The following is a 16,237-nucleotide window of genomic DNA, read 5'->3' on the forward strand; positions in this document are numbered from 1 at the left end:
TGGTTAATATCCCTGTCTCCCTGTAATACATTGTGATATGCTCTTGTGTGAGAACAATATACAAATCAATCTTGTTGCTTTTCCCTGATTGCAATGATCCCAGTTGCAATGCTGGAAACTATTTCTTACTTACTGTCATCAAAATCCCACATATTTTGGACATTGCATTGATAACTTCATATTTAAATTATTTTGCAGGATTATTGATTAAAATAATATTTCCCAGTTATTAGTACATTCCATGATTACATTCTTTTCATTTTACTGAAAAGATTTGATTAATCATTAATTGTAAATATTAAGAAAAAGGTTCAATACAAACACTTCCCCTTAAATCTACTTCTTATTCATCTGATCAGCAAAGATAGGCACAATCGAATGATCCATAAAACATTTTTAACTTCACTTTCTCTCTTTTAACATCAGGTACTCCTGTTCTCTAACTAGACACAGAATTTACAGGTATCTCGTGATATTGTACAGGATATATGACACATACATAAACTGGCCCAACCAGTCCATATCAATTTTGATGCTCCACTCAAGCCTTCTCCCCTCTTCCCTCATGTGAATCTATCTTTGTAACCATCTATTCCCTTCTCCCCCGTATGCTTGCCTAATTTCACCTTAAGTACATTTATACTATACGCTTCAAACAATCCCTGTGATAGCGAGTTCCACGTTCTTACCATTTTTCATTGCTTCTCCAGATGAAAGAGCTTCTCCCATTTTGATGTAGTTAAGAGCTAGTTGAGGTCCTTTATTCAGCCACTCCTAATGCGCAGTGCCAGTTTCCAATCATACTGCACTGTCAGCCAGATCAATTGCCCTTGTTTTATTTCTAAATACAACATCTTTATGGAGAGGTATTTTTTTTAAACAGAGCTCACAATTTAATGCGTTTTCCTTGGAGTAACAATAATATGGCTGCACATGTTAAATTTCGTACATGTTTATGAGTTTTATCCTAATTGTACATGCTAAGTGAAATGCCGAACATAAACTTGAATATTTGATCCCCAACATAATTGTTCCCTGACAAAGCAGTTGACTTGTATATTTATATCCCATTTCTCATTAGCTACACCTGTTGTTGTGACAACCAGCTACTGCCGTCTCTGTCATGGAAAGTTTTCCTCCAGGAGTCTACGTAATGTTTTTGCAAAAGTTCCTCTGATTGAGGCAAATCCAGAGATGCAACGCAGAGCGCAACAGGCTTTTGGTGCTGATTTTCAGAAGTTAGTAGGTGTTGTGGTGAGGCAGGATCCCACCTTGCCACAATATATCTGTAGGAACTGTCATGCTCAGTTTTATAAATGTCGGAGTATCTTGAGAAACTACATTCAAAGAGTGAATACTTCACCAGTAGCTTCTGTACAGCATGGACAACAGACTAGCAGGTACTTCACATCACTGATTGAAAGATTGCTTTACTCCATTTTCTAATGTTACCAAATGTACATTGTTTATTCTGTCTGCAACAAATACAAATACATGCTGCACTCCAGAAGTAAAAATACAAAAAATTATCCAGGAATATTATTTAGCACCTCAAACTCATATTTGTTATCAGTTGATTGATGATCTGTAGATGGTAAGGAAACCTCTGTCCAGCTTGATATTCGGCAACATTTTTGAGGCCTTTTGCAAAACTGAAATCCTAATGTTTCTGCCTTTGCATATCAACCCAATATATGTTTGGGGCTTTGCAATTTTTTTGGGATAGAAGTTAAGGTTCTGCATGACCAACCTCCATTTTCTTGAAGGAAGTGTTACATAAATGAACTTTGGAAAGCCATAGGACATGGCATACCTAGACTTCTAAAATCCATTTGGTAAAAGTTCAATACAAAAGATTACTCATTGCCCTTGAAAGAGCACACCTCATAAGCCCACTCCCCCGCCCTATCCCAATAACCTCTTAACCCCCAACCTACATATCTTTATACACTAAAGGGCAATTTAGCACGGTCAATCTACCTAACGTGCACATCTTTGGACTGTGCGAGGAAACTGGAGCACCCGGAGGAAACCCATGCAGACACGGGGAGAATGTGCAAGCTCCACAGAGACAGTCAACCAAGGCCTCAAAAATGTTGCCCAATATCAAGCTGGACTCGATGGGCCAAATGGCCTCCTCCTGCACTGTAGGGATTCTATGATTCTATAATCTCTGTTGACATTTCAATATATTACTGAGAGTGCTGTACTCGTTTATGTACCACCTTTCATATAAGGTGTTAAGCTGAAGCTCTGTCTGCTGTCTGAAATGAATGAAAAAGATTTCATGACACTACTCAAGAAGAGGAAGCTCTCTCTCCGTGCCTTTCATGATCTCGGGATGTCCTATAGCATTTCACAGCCAATAAGTGCAGTGCAGTCAACATTGCAACCAATTTGACTTTGCAGCCAATTTCTGCCCAGTGTAGTTGCTGAAAAAGCTATAAAATAAATACCGAAGTAAACTGTTATATTGGTGTTGTTTGAAGGTTTAAGTGTTGGCCTAGACAATGAACAGGACATTTGAATAATGCCAAGGGATTTTTTATATCCACCTGACAGAGTACATCGAGCCTCAGTTTAACATCATTAAGAACAGTTGATTTTAGGATTCATTCGGATTGCTGAATTAAAATTGAAAAATGTCCCTTGTCATCTGAATTTATATGGTCTTGTTCGTCCTTTCCATCATTCTTGTTGTTGCTCTCTTCTACTGGTTCCCTGACTTCCAGTGCTTTGCCCCAATTTGTGTCTGCAACTTTCTCCAGTCCTTGCTTTTCCATCTTGTGAATTCTTTCCTCTCTTTTTTTTAACATCCTCCCCCAGTCCATCCATTTCACCATCAGTAGGCAGAGGCACATGCTGCTTCTCTCAAAGGTAGTTTGCAACCAAGCTTTTGTATCCCCTCTGTGAAGCGCCTTGGAATAGTATCTGTGTTAAAGGTGTTATGTAAATGCAAGTTGCTGTTCAGATTATAATTAGACTATAGAATTATTGACAAATATAAAGTTGTATTACTGAAAATTGAGCCCATGGAAAAGCATTCCTCTATTTTTGGAACCCTGAATGTAAATATTATAGTTCAGTACTATATATTGTATAGTCAGCTATCTTCCAACAATTGTCAGTTGTCTGCATTGTTCAAATGCTGATCACTAGATGTATTGCAAATTGAACCAGTTTTGCCATGGCAGTTTATCTCTAAACGATGGCAGAGTGCTATAGGAAAGCCCTTCTGTGACATACACAAATATTCCTATTCTCCACGTTGACTCTTCCATATTTTTTAGTTTTACAGGAACAGTGCTTATTGTTTTCAATCTCAGTTGGATATAATGCTTCTATTTTTTTTATTGTTGTAGATGTGTGGCAGCAACAAAGTCATCATCAATGCAATCACTTTCACAATCTCCATTAGACAATTCCATCTCTGGTAAGTGAATCAAGGTCTGAACTCTACTTCAGTTTACTGTGCGTAGAGCAAAATACTTAGAGCAACAACTTGCATTTATATAGCTTCTTTAACATAATGCAGTGAATCCCTTGATACCCTTCTCTGTCAAAAATCTATCCATCTCTGTCTTGGAACTATCAATTCACCCAGCATTCACAACCTTTTAGGGAAGAGAGTTCCATATTTCTGCTATTTGAGCTGTTATCTTCTCACTTCTCCTCCCCCAACCATACTTCGAAAAGCGTGGGATGTACGTCACGGTTTCCCCAACTTTTGATGAAAGTGATTTTTTTCTGTTTTTAATTAAGGTTGTTTTATACATTCTTTGCAACTGCTTTTGTCAGGCTTTTAGCAAAAATTAATAATTCCCTGTCATTTTTAATCTCGTCACAACATCCTTTTCTCTTCCAACCCTCACTCCTACCCCAGGCTGTACTTGGAATTGTGTGTAATCTTTGTTTACACAACCTACGGCAAATTCTCCAAATCAAAGCAAGATACTGCTGATGCTGGAAACAATGAAATAAAATGCTGGAAATGCTCAGCAGGTCAGGCAGCATCTGTGGAGACAGAAACAGAGTTCACATTTCATGCAATTATATAGGGCTTTGGTGAGACCACACCTGGAGTAGTGTATAGTTGGGGTAGTCTCCTTTTCTAACAGAGAATATAGAAGAGAAGCCACAGAGATTCACTAAATTGATTTCTGTCATGAGAGCATTGCCCTTTGAGGAGAGATTAGTTAAAGTAAGCCCATACTCTCTGGAGTTTAGAAGAATGAGAAGTGACCTTATTAAAAAACTCAACATGGTTGAATCGGGTAGATGCTTGATACTCTTTCGCCTGACTAGGGATTCATAGTCTGAGGGTAAGAGATTAGCCGTTTAAGAACAAGATGAGAAAAGTTGTATTCACTGAAAAAAGTGAATCTTTTAAATTCTACTCCTGAGGACTGAATGCTCCATTAATGAGTATATTCAGGACAGAAATCAATAGATTTTGGAACACTTACGAGAACTAAAGGATATGGCAACATATGGGAAATTGGAGTTGATATCGAAGTTGGTCCATAATGTTGATAAACAGCAGAGCAGGATTGCCGGGTTGCATAGCAAATTCATATTTCTTATGTTCTTACAACAATTCCATGGGTCTCATTTCCCGTTGTTTAGGGTATAGAATTACTACAAAGTTCAATTTTATTTGAAAATTGTAAAGAGTTTGTAAGATGTTTAGAGCCATTGGTTCACTAAGAAATCTTTTCAGTTTGTTTCAAGTTTGGTCTGTAGGCAGAGCTAGTCTAGAACTAGGCTGCCTCTAAAAATAGACATTACTGTTTCCAACATGTTGGCTTTTAGTTCATCACTTGAAGAAACAAGAAACTTTCATTATTTAGTGAAAATTTATCTCATTATTTTTTGGATCCTTTATTAAAATAGTACCATTTTAAATTTCTTTGATTACTATACTGCCATTTCAATTTTGTTTTAGATTGAGGAAGTCTGAGAAATCCTCTATTTGAGTCATCTTACACTGGAGACATCAAAAATAATTACCCGGATGAAATTAAAAAAACTCCGTGCTATACTGAACTTCTAATATAAAATATAAATGGATGGTTGTTGTTTCCTTATCATACATTGAATTGGGATTCCGTGCGCTGTTCATTGTTTTAAAAAAAATAAAAATGCTATTAAATACGGTTCAACCACCTTTTCAAGACAATGCAAAATCATTTGCCAAGAGAGTAATTTCTTTATCAAACGTACTCCATTAATTGTTTCAGTTTTAAAAGGCAAAAATGAAATAATTTTCTTGATAGGTTGAATAGACGTGCTATATGTTGTGAATATGGTACAACATTACACATGTATTTGAGTCTATTTAGGTCCTGTTCAGCAAAGGTCTGCTACTTTATTCCTGTGATAAATTTATTCCTGATTGATTAGCTGGACAATTGATACATACTGAGAATTGGAATTTGCTTATAAAATATCCTGATATCGTCGTCTTACTGACATCGCGAGGAGCAATAATCATTTTGCATTTTTATTTGTTCAATTTCAGTAAAGTTTAAACATCTAAATGAATGGGCAACAATAATTAAGAGTGTTGTTTTGGAATCTGTTTCTAATTGCGTTGTGCTTATATCGTTTCTTATTTTTAGATGATTTTAAACGGATGTTAAAGGACGGTGCTGTAAGTGCAAGCCCACAATGTCTGCAGGTTTTAGTCACATGGGCTCATCATCATGGCAGCAGCTGTGGATCCCTGCCAAATGTACAGAGCGTCTTATCTGCAGCGTATCACGGAGTAGTTGGAGCAGTATGGGGATGTCCAGAGGGCCATAGTTACATCCTGGATGTGCATTCAAATCACAACATTGCACTGAATGAAGGACAGTGCTTACACAATAAGAAGAATAATTCAAAGAAAGAGGAAATTGTTGGAAGCGCATTACCTCTATCACCTCATAATGGAAAAGGTACTGACAATATTGAGGGTAGTTCTATCGCTAAGCTTCAACCAGTTCCAGTGTCACTATGGTCATCTGACTCTCAGACTTGTACATACAGCGGAGTTACTGCACAGCCAGTAGATGTGGACAACTCAAAATGTCTGTTGAGCAAAGATATGTTTTTGCTCATAGATCCTAATAATACTACGTGTTCTTGGGAGAAAGGTCAGTTACAGGATGCTACGCGAGCATTAAATTTAAAAGGTAAGAAATGCCAAATAATGCATGGTAATTTTGGTATTGCACAATTGAAATTGATATTTCTATTACACAATGTGGTGCTCCGAAACAAAAAGGTTGAAAATCACACGGTAACGCCTCTAAGCAGTTGTTCGGATTGCTGCACTATTGAGATCCTGGGCAGGATTCTCCGGTCGCCGACGCCAAAATCTCATTCGGCGGTCGGCCGGAGAATAAATGTATCTGACGAAATCGGGGGCGGCGCCGCGATGCTCCGCCCCCTCCAAAGCGGCATAATTTAGGAATACGCTGCATGCCATATCGATGGCCTCCGCATGTTGCCTGAGGCCCTCCCCCGATGCTCCACCCCCAACCGGCTGAGTTCCCTTCGGCATCGGTCGCGTGTGCTATCGTTCGTTGGGAACTCGGCGTGGCCTTGTGAGCTTTGACCTTGTAAGGATACCATATAAATTAGTTTTTTAAATCAATAACACAATATCTGTGACAGACCTTGTTTTAGGCCAATTAAAAAATAATAAATGATCCGTGGAGTGGCAGTAACATTGTTACGAATAGAATTAGTAATCAGGGGCTGTTTAGCACAGGGCTAAATTGCTGGCTTTGAAAGCAGACCAAGGCAGGCCAGCAGTACGGTTCAATTCACGTAACAGCCTCCCCGAACAGGCGCCGGAATGTGGCGACTAGGGGCTTTTCACAGTAACTTCATTTGAAGCCTACTTGTGACAATAAGCGATTTTCATTTTCATTTCATTTCATTTGTAAAATTGGGGTTGTGCGTTTCACAGTATAGGCCAAAATTAGTGAACCAAAGGAGATGACAAATTAGTGGCAGTCAATGTGAATTTATAAAAGGCAGGTTTTTCTACACTAATTATTTTATTATAGAAAATCTATCTGTGTAAACATAAAGTGAGCATAGTGGATTAAAATTACATTTGTAAAGGGCTTTCAAAAATCTTTCAAAGACTGTAACCCAACAGTACAAATTCACAAGCTTTTGTTTGGGTTTTAACTAGAAGGAGAAATTAAAAGTAAGTGGAGCGGTGGCACAAATCTAGGAGAGGGCACATTGACCTGAAATATGGGGATGACATATCGTGTAAATTTATTGAGTACAGTTGGAAGTTTCTATCTTTGGGTGCGAGTGAAACATTTGCAACCTGTTGAACTTTTAACTTATTGCTAATCGTGTGGCAACCTCTAAAAAGGTGAATTCATTTCAGAAGTGAAGAGATCCTTCAAAAATATTGATGCTGCAATGATGGAATATTGAGAAATGTTACCAGTTGCATGATGATGGAATTTTTGTAAACTTTTTGACATTGTAATGTTAGCCATGGCCAATTTTCTGAGCTGGGATGGTAGAAACGCATGATCCGAAGAATGGCAGATCTTGTAAGGAGCTACCTGATGAAATGCATCTTGCGTTGAAGAAACTAATTTTAAAGTTAAAGTGGGTATTACTCGGCACCAGGAATCACAGTATTACAGTACTCACTTGAATGGACATTGTGGCCTAGGAAATATGTTAAGACCCCTGCCTGCTTTAAATATAAATAGGATCCATAGCCTCAGGATAGCTGCTGTAATTTCTAAATATCACAACAAATAAAGAAAATAATTACCAAGTTTGAATGATTATAATTAAAGAGGGAGAAAATGTTATTACCAGTAAATTATGATTGTCGCTTCATAACAAAATCCAAAATTGGAAGTGATCGTGCTGATTTAATACTGTTCTGTGGTCATTGACTAACTACCCTTCCTGTCACCGTAATTTTTTTTTCGCTCCTCATGCAGCAGATCACATTAACTGCAACAAAGCGTCATGTTCTGTAAAGGATGATATTGCAGATGGGTTAGAATCCAGTGATCTCTCTGACAGGTAAGCCTTCATTACAGTTAGTGTTGTTAATATTTATAGTAGATGAATGCTTAATTTATATATTTTAAGCAGCACCCTAGACTTAACTTTGATTTGCTGCAATTGGGCACTAGCTTCACTCTTTCTAGTTTAACGATATCCTTCCTGTAATAGGGTGACCAGAACTGACACATTATTCCACACATGGTCTTACAACTTCAACAAGATGTTTCAACTCTTGTATTCAATATTCTGACCAATAAAACCTGGCATGCTGAATGCCTTCTTCACCACCCTGTCCACCTGTGACTCTACCTTCAAGGAGCCATGAACCTGTACTCCTAGATCTCTTTCTTCTGTAACTCTCCCCAACTCCCTACCATTAACTGGGTAGTTCCTGCCCTGATTTGATCTACCAATATGCATCACCTCTCATTTATCCAAATTAAACTCCAGCTGCCATTCATCGACCCACTGGCCCAATTAGTCAAGATCCTGTTGCAATCTTATATAACCTTTTTCACTATCCACTATGCCACCAATCTTGGTGTCACCTGCAAACTTACTAAACATGCCTCCTACATTCTCATCCAAATCATTTATTTATATATACATATTATATATATAAAACAAATAACAGTGGACCCATTACCGATACCTGAGGCACACTGCTGGTCACAGGCCTCCAGTTTGAAAAACAACCCTCCACAACCATCCTTTAGCTTTGGTCACCAAACCAATTTTGTATCCAATTGGCTACCTCGCCCTGGATTCCGTGCAACCTTTTGAAACAACCTACCATGTGGAACCTTGTCAAAGGCCTTGCTAACGTCCATGTAGACAATGTCGACCGCACTGCCCTCATCTACCTTCTTCATTACCCCTTCAAAAAACTCAGTCAAATTTGTGAGACATGACTTTCCCCTGACAAAGCCATGCTGACTTTCCCTAATTAGCTCTTGCCTGTCTAAATGCCTGTGGCTCCTGTCCCTCAGAATACCTTCTAACAATATACCCACTACAGAAGTAAGCCTCACGGGTTTATAGTTCCCAGGCTCATCCCTATAGCCCTTCTTAAACAAGGGCACAATATTTGCTACCCTCCAATCTTCAGGCACCTCTCCTGTGGCTGTCAATGATTTAAATAGCTCAGCCAGGGAGCCGGCAATCTATAGGTCCCCGTTTTCTCTCTATCTTCCTTTTTGAATAGTGGGGTTTCTTGGACTTGGAGATCCTTAAACTGCTGCACTTTAAAATTTGTTTGATTTTTCTCAACTTTTCCAGTGCTTATTATTATTACCATCATTTTTGGTTCACGGAATTTTGATGTTTGGGACCTTCTATTTTCTGTAATTGAACAGTGATGCTATGCTAAGATATTTTGATGGGCAAGCTCTCTTTTGGGCAACCGGATGAGACCAGCACATGGAAGTGAGACCATATACATTGAGGGGAATGTGGCATATTGCTTTATTATTTTGTATCCTATCAACTATTCTGTTTGAATTGTGCTCAAGAATCTTACAGATTTTATTTTTATAGGTATTTGTCAAGTGAAGATGATGGGGAGGAAAAGGTTAAGAATGGTTCTTCAGATGAGTCTTTTCAGCCATATTGGGAGAAGAAGTGAGTCCTAGTACACGTGACATATTTCTATTACTGGAACAAAATAGCTTCGATTTGAATGTAGGGGCTCTAAGAAAGCATTTCTCTGTCAATTATTGCATCTAAACTTAGTTAAATCTGGTATGTTGTGCTAAAGTGTTTCAACCTTTACAAACAATCACTCAATGCTTTAATAGTTTTGGTATTTGTATCAACGGCACCATGTATTTTATTTATCTAACCTTAAAAGAGCTGTATTTATCACTTATTTACTGAGTCCTTACAGTTTACTTCTCTAATTCAGCTGACCTTGCCTTCCAAAATAGTTCAGGCTGTGAATAATTGATGTAATAATTAACCTACTATTGATGTCACTGTTTCAATTATTGCGTAGGAAATGGAGTTTTGCTGCAGAGAGTAGGAGCACACTGACCTCACTCATATTAAAAATGGTGACAGTCTACTCATAATGAATATTTTATTTGATGTATTATCGCTAAAACCACTAATATTGCAATTCTATCTGAAAAATATCAAATTAAAAAAATTAGTTTTTTCAAAAATTCAGTGGGGTTCTGCAGAGTATTAGATCCTCTGTTTTTTTAAATAAATACTGATGATTTTGACATAAGTGTAGAGGAAATGATCAAGACGTTTGTAGACAACACAACAATTGGCTGCATGTCTAATAGCAAGAATAACTACAGGATGATATCTGTCAGGTAGGCAGATAAGTGGCTAGAGAAGTGTGAGATGATACATTTCAGGAGGTTAAACAAGGCAAGGAAATATACATAAATGGGAGGGTTTTGAGAGGTGTAGATAAGGTGGGGGACCATGGAGTGAATGTTCAAAGATCCCTGCTGTCATGTGAGAGTACCTTTAAGAAATGGGTGTTTATAAATGGGTGTGTATATAAATATCTGTAGTGAGAGTACCTTTAAGAAATGGGTGTTTATAAATGCATGTGTATATAAATATCTGTAGTGAGAGTACCTTTAAGAAATGGGTGTTTATAAATGCGTGTGTATATAAATATCTGTAGTGAGAGTACCTTTAAGAAATGGGTGTTTATTACTGCAGTGATGTCAGAGAGTGGGTGGAACTGGGCTGTCTGTCAGCTTTTTACTTTTGCTTTAGGCTTTTTGCTGCAGGGTGGGTTTGGTTTCATTTTAGTTTTGGAGAAGCTGCAATCACAGCAACATGTGTGTGAATCTCTGCAAGCTTATGAATGTCCATTTGCTGATTTCAACGTGGTAACTGTTCTCAGTAGTGACGTTAAACCTGAGGTGCTTCTGTTAAAGGTTTTGTTTTTAAGTCTTATGGATGTTAAAAGGAAAGCTTAAAGGATTACTTAGTGTTGTAGTCTTTGGGGGTTGTATTTGAATTAATGGTTGCTAAGATGTTCACTATGTTTTAAAAAGGTTGAGTTCATAGAATAAACATTGTTTTGTTTTTTTAAAATGCTTTTCCATTTCTGCTGTACCACACCTGTAGAGTGGGCCGTGTGCTCCCCATACCACAATCTATTAAAAGTTGTGGGTCAGGTGAACTCCATGATACACTTTGGGGTTCTCTAAACCCTGGCCCATAACAAATTGGGGGCTCGAGGCGGATAAAAGTCTATCTATTGGATTGGCTTAGTGAACTTAAAGACAGTGAGGGGTGAGCATATTGTGGTTGCTTTTCAAGTGTGGTATTTTAGTTTAAGTACGGAGTGTGTTGTGGACAATGGCTCTTTCAGAGGCTCTGAGGTTTTTGGGGATGGAGACAGTCACACGCAGTACTTTACGGACAGACTAAAAGCAGACTATTAGATTTGGCAAAAACATTGCAGTTAACGTTACCTGACAAAATGTGAAAAGATGAGGTAATTATGACAGTGGCTAAGCATTTAAAGTTGCCGAGATACAATTTGACTCATTGGAAATGGCAAAAATTCAGTTACAAATTAAACAAATGGAACATGAAAAAGAATTAAAGCAGCTTGAATGCGAAAGAGATAGAGAGGAAACAGGAAGGGAGATACAGATCGGGAAAAAGATAAAGAGAGAGAGTTTGAACTTCAGAAAATGGCCATGAAACATGATAGTCTGTTAAAATTGGCAGGCGTAAAGGGAAATGTACAGTTGGATGATAGTGATGAGGATAGTGAGAAAGAGTCGAAGGCTTGGTGGGGATCTATTTAAATATGTCCAAGCATTGCCAAGGTTTGATGAGAAGTAGGCAGAAGCCTTTTTCATATTATTTGAGAAGGTAGCTAAACAAATAAAATGGCCACAGGACATGTGGGTATTACTGATTCAAACAAAGCTGGTAGCTATGGCTAGTGAAGTGTTTGCATCACTACCGGAGGAAGTATCTGGGACGTATGAGGCGGTGAAAACCCCATCTTAGGTGCATATGAACGAGTGCCTGAAGCCTACAGACACAGGTTTAGAAATTTAAGGAAAGACTTTGGACAAGCATACATGGAGTTTGAAATTTTGATAGGTGGATAAGGGCTTTGAAAATAGACCAAACATATGAAGCTCTCGGAGAAATTATACTTTTGGAGGAGTTTAAAAATTCAATTCCTGATGTAGTGAGAACTCGTGGAAGAGCAGAGGGTTAAAACTGTGAGGTTAGCAGCAGAAATGGCAGATGATTATGAATTAGTTCATAAATCAAAGCTTGGTTTCCAACATCAGCTACAGCCTGTGAGGGATAGAAACTGGGGACATGAGAAATACTCAAGTGGTAAAGGTAAAGGTGATCTGATGGGAGATAATAAGGAGAGTGTACCTCAGATTAAAAAAGAAATCCAGGAGGTGGAAGAGACATGAAAAATTTCAAATGTTTTCACTCTAATAAACTCGGCCATGTAAAGTCACAGTGTTGGTGGTTGAAGAAAAGCACTGGGAAGGCTGATGTGGTAAAACAGGATAAGACAGTGGGGTTTTTAAAGTGGTAAAGGAAAGCCCAAGTGAAGCGAAGGAGGTGCAAAAGATTGTACAGCCTGATCATGAGGTGATTGATAAAAAGATGCCAGACCTCTTTAAAGAATTTACTTGTTTGTCTAAAGTTTACTCATGTGTATCAGGAGGAGCAGGTAAAGAAGTCACAATTTTAAGAGATACGGGAGCTAGTCAATCTTTAATGGTAAGAGCTGAGGAGTTATGTAGTTTGGGAAGAATACTGCCACAAAAGGTGGTAATATGTGGAATTCAGGGTGAGAGGAGTAGTGTTCCATTATATAAGGTAAGGCTGGAAAGTCCAGTGAAGAGTGGTGAAGTGATAGTAGGAGTAATAGAGAAACTATCTTGTCCAGGAATACAGTTTATCTTGGGTAATGATATAGCTGGATCGCAGATGGGAGTGATGCCGACTGTGGTTGATAAGCCAATGGAAAATCAGACAACTGAAGTGTTGAAGGACGAATATCCTGGGATTTTTCCGGATTGTGTAGTAACAAGGTCGCAAAGTCACATGTTAAGACAAGAGGAGAAATCAAAGAGTGAAGTTGAAGTGCAATTATCAGAAACGATTTTTGATCAGGTGGTTGAAAAAGAACAAGAACAGGTGGAGGGTGAGGCAGATATTTTTAGTTCAGGAAAATTGGCGGAGTTACAACAAAAAGATATAGAAATAAAACGGATGTATCAGAAAGCATATACGGAAGAGGAATCTGAGTGTATACCCAAATGTTATTACCGTAAAAGTGATGTCTTGATGAGAAAATGGAGACCTTTACATACACAGGCGGATGAAAAGTGGGCAGAAGTTCATCAAGTAGTATTGCCGGTAGGGTATAGAAAGGAGGTGTTGCGAGTTGCACATGAGGTACTAGTGGGAGGTCATTTGGGAAGAAGGAAAACTCAAGCTAAAATCCAGAAATCTTTTTATTGGCCTGGACTACATAAAGATGTAGTTAAATTTTGTCAATCATGTCGCACACGTCAAGTGATAGGGAAACCTCAAGCAGTGATAAAACCAGCACCCTTAATACCCATTCCAGCATTTGAGGAACCTTTTACAAGGGTCCTAATTGATTGCGTAAGACCGTTTCCTAAAACGAAAAGTGGGAATCAATATCTTTTGACTGCAATGGATGTGTCTACCAGGTTTCCAGAGGCCATTCCAGTACGTAATATTACAGCTAAAAAGATTGTGGAGGAGTTACTTCAATTCTTTACTAGATATGGACTACCCACAGAAATACAATCGGATCAAGGATCAAATTTTACCTCCAGGTTATTCAAAGAAGTTATGGATAGCTTAGAAATAAAACAATTTAAATCAACTGCATACCATCCAGAATCACAGGGAGCGTTAGAAAGGTGGCATCAGACATTAAAGACAATGTTGAGGGCTTATTGTCACGATTATCCAGAGGATTGGGATAAAGGAATTCCATTCGTACTGTTTGCAATTAGGGATGCACCTAATGAGTCAACCAAATTCAGTCCTTTTAAACTAATTTTTGGCCATGAGGTAAGAGGACCACTTAAATTGATTAAGGAAAAATTGGTGAGTGAGAAATCAGAAATTACATTATTGGATTACGTGTCAAATTTTAGGGAACAATTAAATGGAGCAAGTGAATTGGCCAGACAACATTTAAAAGTTGCACAAAATGATGAAACGGGACAAGAAATCCAAAGTTCGTAGTTTTGCCAGTGGAGATAAAGTTTTAATATTGTTACCAGTGGTACGTGAACCTTTTAAAAGCAAGGTTTTGTGGACCTTATCAGATTGAAAGGAAATTAAGTGAGGTGAATTATGTGGTAAAAACATCAGATAGAAGGAAGACTCACCGAGTGTGTCATGTGAATATGCTTAAAAGGTACTTTGAAAGGGAAGGAGAGAAAAAGGAGGAGGTTTTAATGATTCTAACTCAAAGTGACGAACCAAATCCAGATGACTGTGAATTTGACATACCTCAAATTAAATTGGAAAATGAGGATGTTCTTAAAAATTGGGATAAATTGTTGAGTTACCTTCCAGAGGAAAAACAAACTGACCTGAAAGAGTTATTGATATCACATGAGCAAGTTTGTGGAGATAAATTGGGAAGTACTAAAATGGCTATACATGATGTAGATGTGGGAAATGCTGTTCCAATCAAATAACATCCATACAGACGTAACCCTTTAAAATTGGTACAGATTAACAAAGAGATTGTGAGTATGCTTAAAAATGGCATAATTTAAGTGGGTTGCAGCCAATGGAGCTCACCCATAGTGATGGTATCTAAACCAGATGGTACCCAATAGTTGTGTGTGGACTATAGAAAGGTTAATACAGTTATAAGATCGGAGTCTTATCCTATCCCACGTTTGGAGGATTACATTGCGAAAGTGGGACAATCAGCTTTTATTTCCAAACTGGATTTACTTCAAGGTTATTTGCAGGTGCCTTTATCCGAAAGAGCGAAGGAGATTTCAGCTTTTGTGACTCCAGATGGTATATACCAATTCAAAGTTATGCCATTTGGCATGAACAACGCCCCAGCAAAATTTAGCGGTTACCTATCAAAGTTGTTTCAGGATTACCCAATTGTGCGGTATACATCGACGATCTGGTAATTTTCAGCCAGGCATGGAAAGAACATTTAAAACATCTGATGGAGTTATTCGATCGACTTCAGGAGGCGGGTTTGGTGATAAACCTAGCCGAAAGTGAATTTGGAAAAGCCCAAGTCACTTTCCTTGGCCATACAATTGGACAGGGTCGAATGGTCGCACGGGATGTGAAACCAACAGTTATTGAGACATTCCCGATACCCTCGACACGAAGGGAAATAATGCGATTTCTTGGCATGAGTGGATTTGATCGAACATTTGTGAAAAACCTTTGTAGTGTGGTTGCTCCACTGATGGACTTGCTGAAGAAACTTCGAACATTTCAGTGGACAGCGGACTTTCAACAGGCATTTGACTGCCTGAAAGCTGTGATAACCAATGCTCCTGTGTTGGAGAATTACAAGAGACTCTGTGATCAGATTGAACTAAAGTATCTGACTTTAAAGAGAAATGCCGAGGCATAAAGAAATGGTGGATTATGCAGAGACCTTCTTGTTCCACCCGAATTGACTACTTTGTTATGAGTAGAGACCTGCTGGACGGAATGGTGGGGGCAGAATATTGCCATATCGGACCATGCTCCGCACTGGGTAGACCTGCAGTTTTGTAAGGCCAGCTTTCAGCGCCCACTATGGAGGCTGGAAGTTGGATTACTCACGGACGAGGCGGTGTGTGAGAGGCTGAGGAAATGCATGCAGAATTACCTGCAGGTGAACGATACTGGAGAAGTCTCGGCAGCGGTACTCTGGGAGTCACTGAAGGCAGTGGTGAGAGGGGAGCTGATTTCAATCCGGGCGTACAGGGACAGGACAGATAGGGCAGAGACGGACTGACTGATTAAGGAAATTCTACGGACAGACAGGAGTTACGCGGAATCCCCGAGGCCAGAGTTACTCAGGAAACGACAGAGGCTGCAGGCCGAATTTGGGGTGCTGACTACAGGCAAGGCTGTAGAGCAGCTTAGAAAGGCAAAAGGCGCAATTTATGAGCATGGGGAGAAGGACAGTAGAATGCTTGCGCATCAACTAAGG

At 38.8% G+C, this 16,237-nt stretch overlaps 1 protein-coding gene across 3 annotated transcripts in view; it reads left to right on the forward strand.

Annotated features, from left to right (window-relative positions):
- Positions 1 to 16,237, forward strand: part of LOC140430532 (zinc finger protein 276-like) — a 47,067-nt gene that overhangs the window by 10,317 nt on the left and 20,513 nt on the right. For 2 of the 3 annotated variants that reach the window (XM_072518056.1, XM_072518058.1), the window contains exons 2-6: positions 1,082 to 1,400; positions 3,363 to 3,433; positions 5,622 to 6,176; positions 7,974 to 8,058; positions 9,580 to 9,663. In XM_072518056.1, coding sequence (XP_072374157.1) covers positions 1,082 to 1,400; positions 3,363 to 3,433; positions 5,622 to 6,176; positions 7,974 to 8,058; positions 9,580 to 9,663 — 1,114 coding nt within the window. The remainder of the gene's footprint in view (positions 1 to 1,081; positions 1,401 to 3,362; positions 3,434 to 5,621; positions 6,177 to 7,973; positions 8,059 to 9,579; positions 9,664 to 16,237) is intronic. The other variant, XM_072518057.1, reaches the window with a different exon arrangement.

The sequence above is a fragment of the Scyliorhinus torazame genome, chromosome 10, assembly GCF_047496885.1.
Source record: "Scyliorhinus torazame isolate Kashiwa2021f chromosome 10, sScyTor2.1, whole genome shotgun sequence".
NCBI classification, from domain to species: domain Eukaryota; kingdom Metazoa; phylum Chordata; class Chondrichthyes; order Carcharhiniformes; family Scyliorhinidae; genus Scyliorhinus; species Scyliorhinus torazame.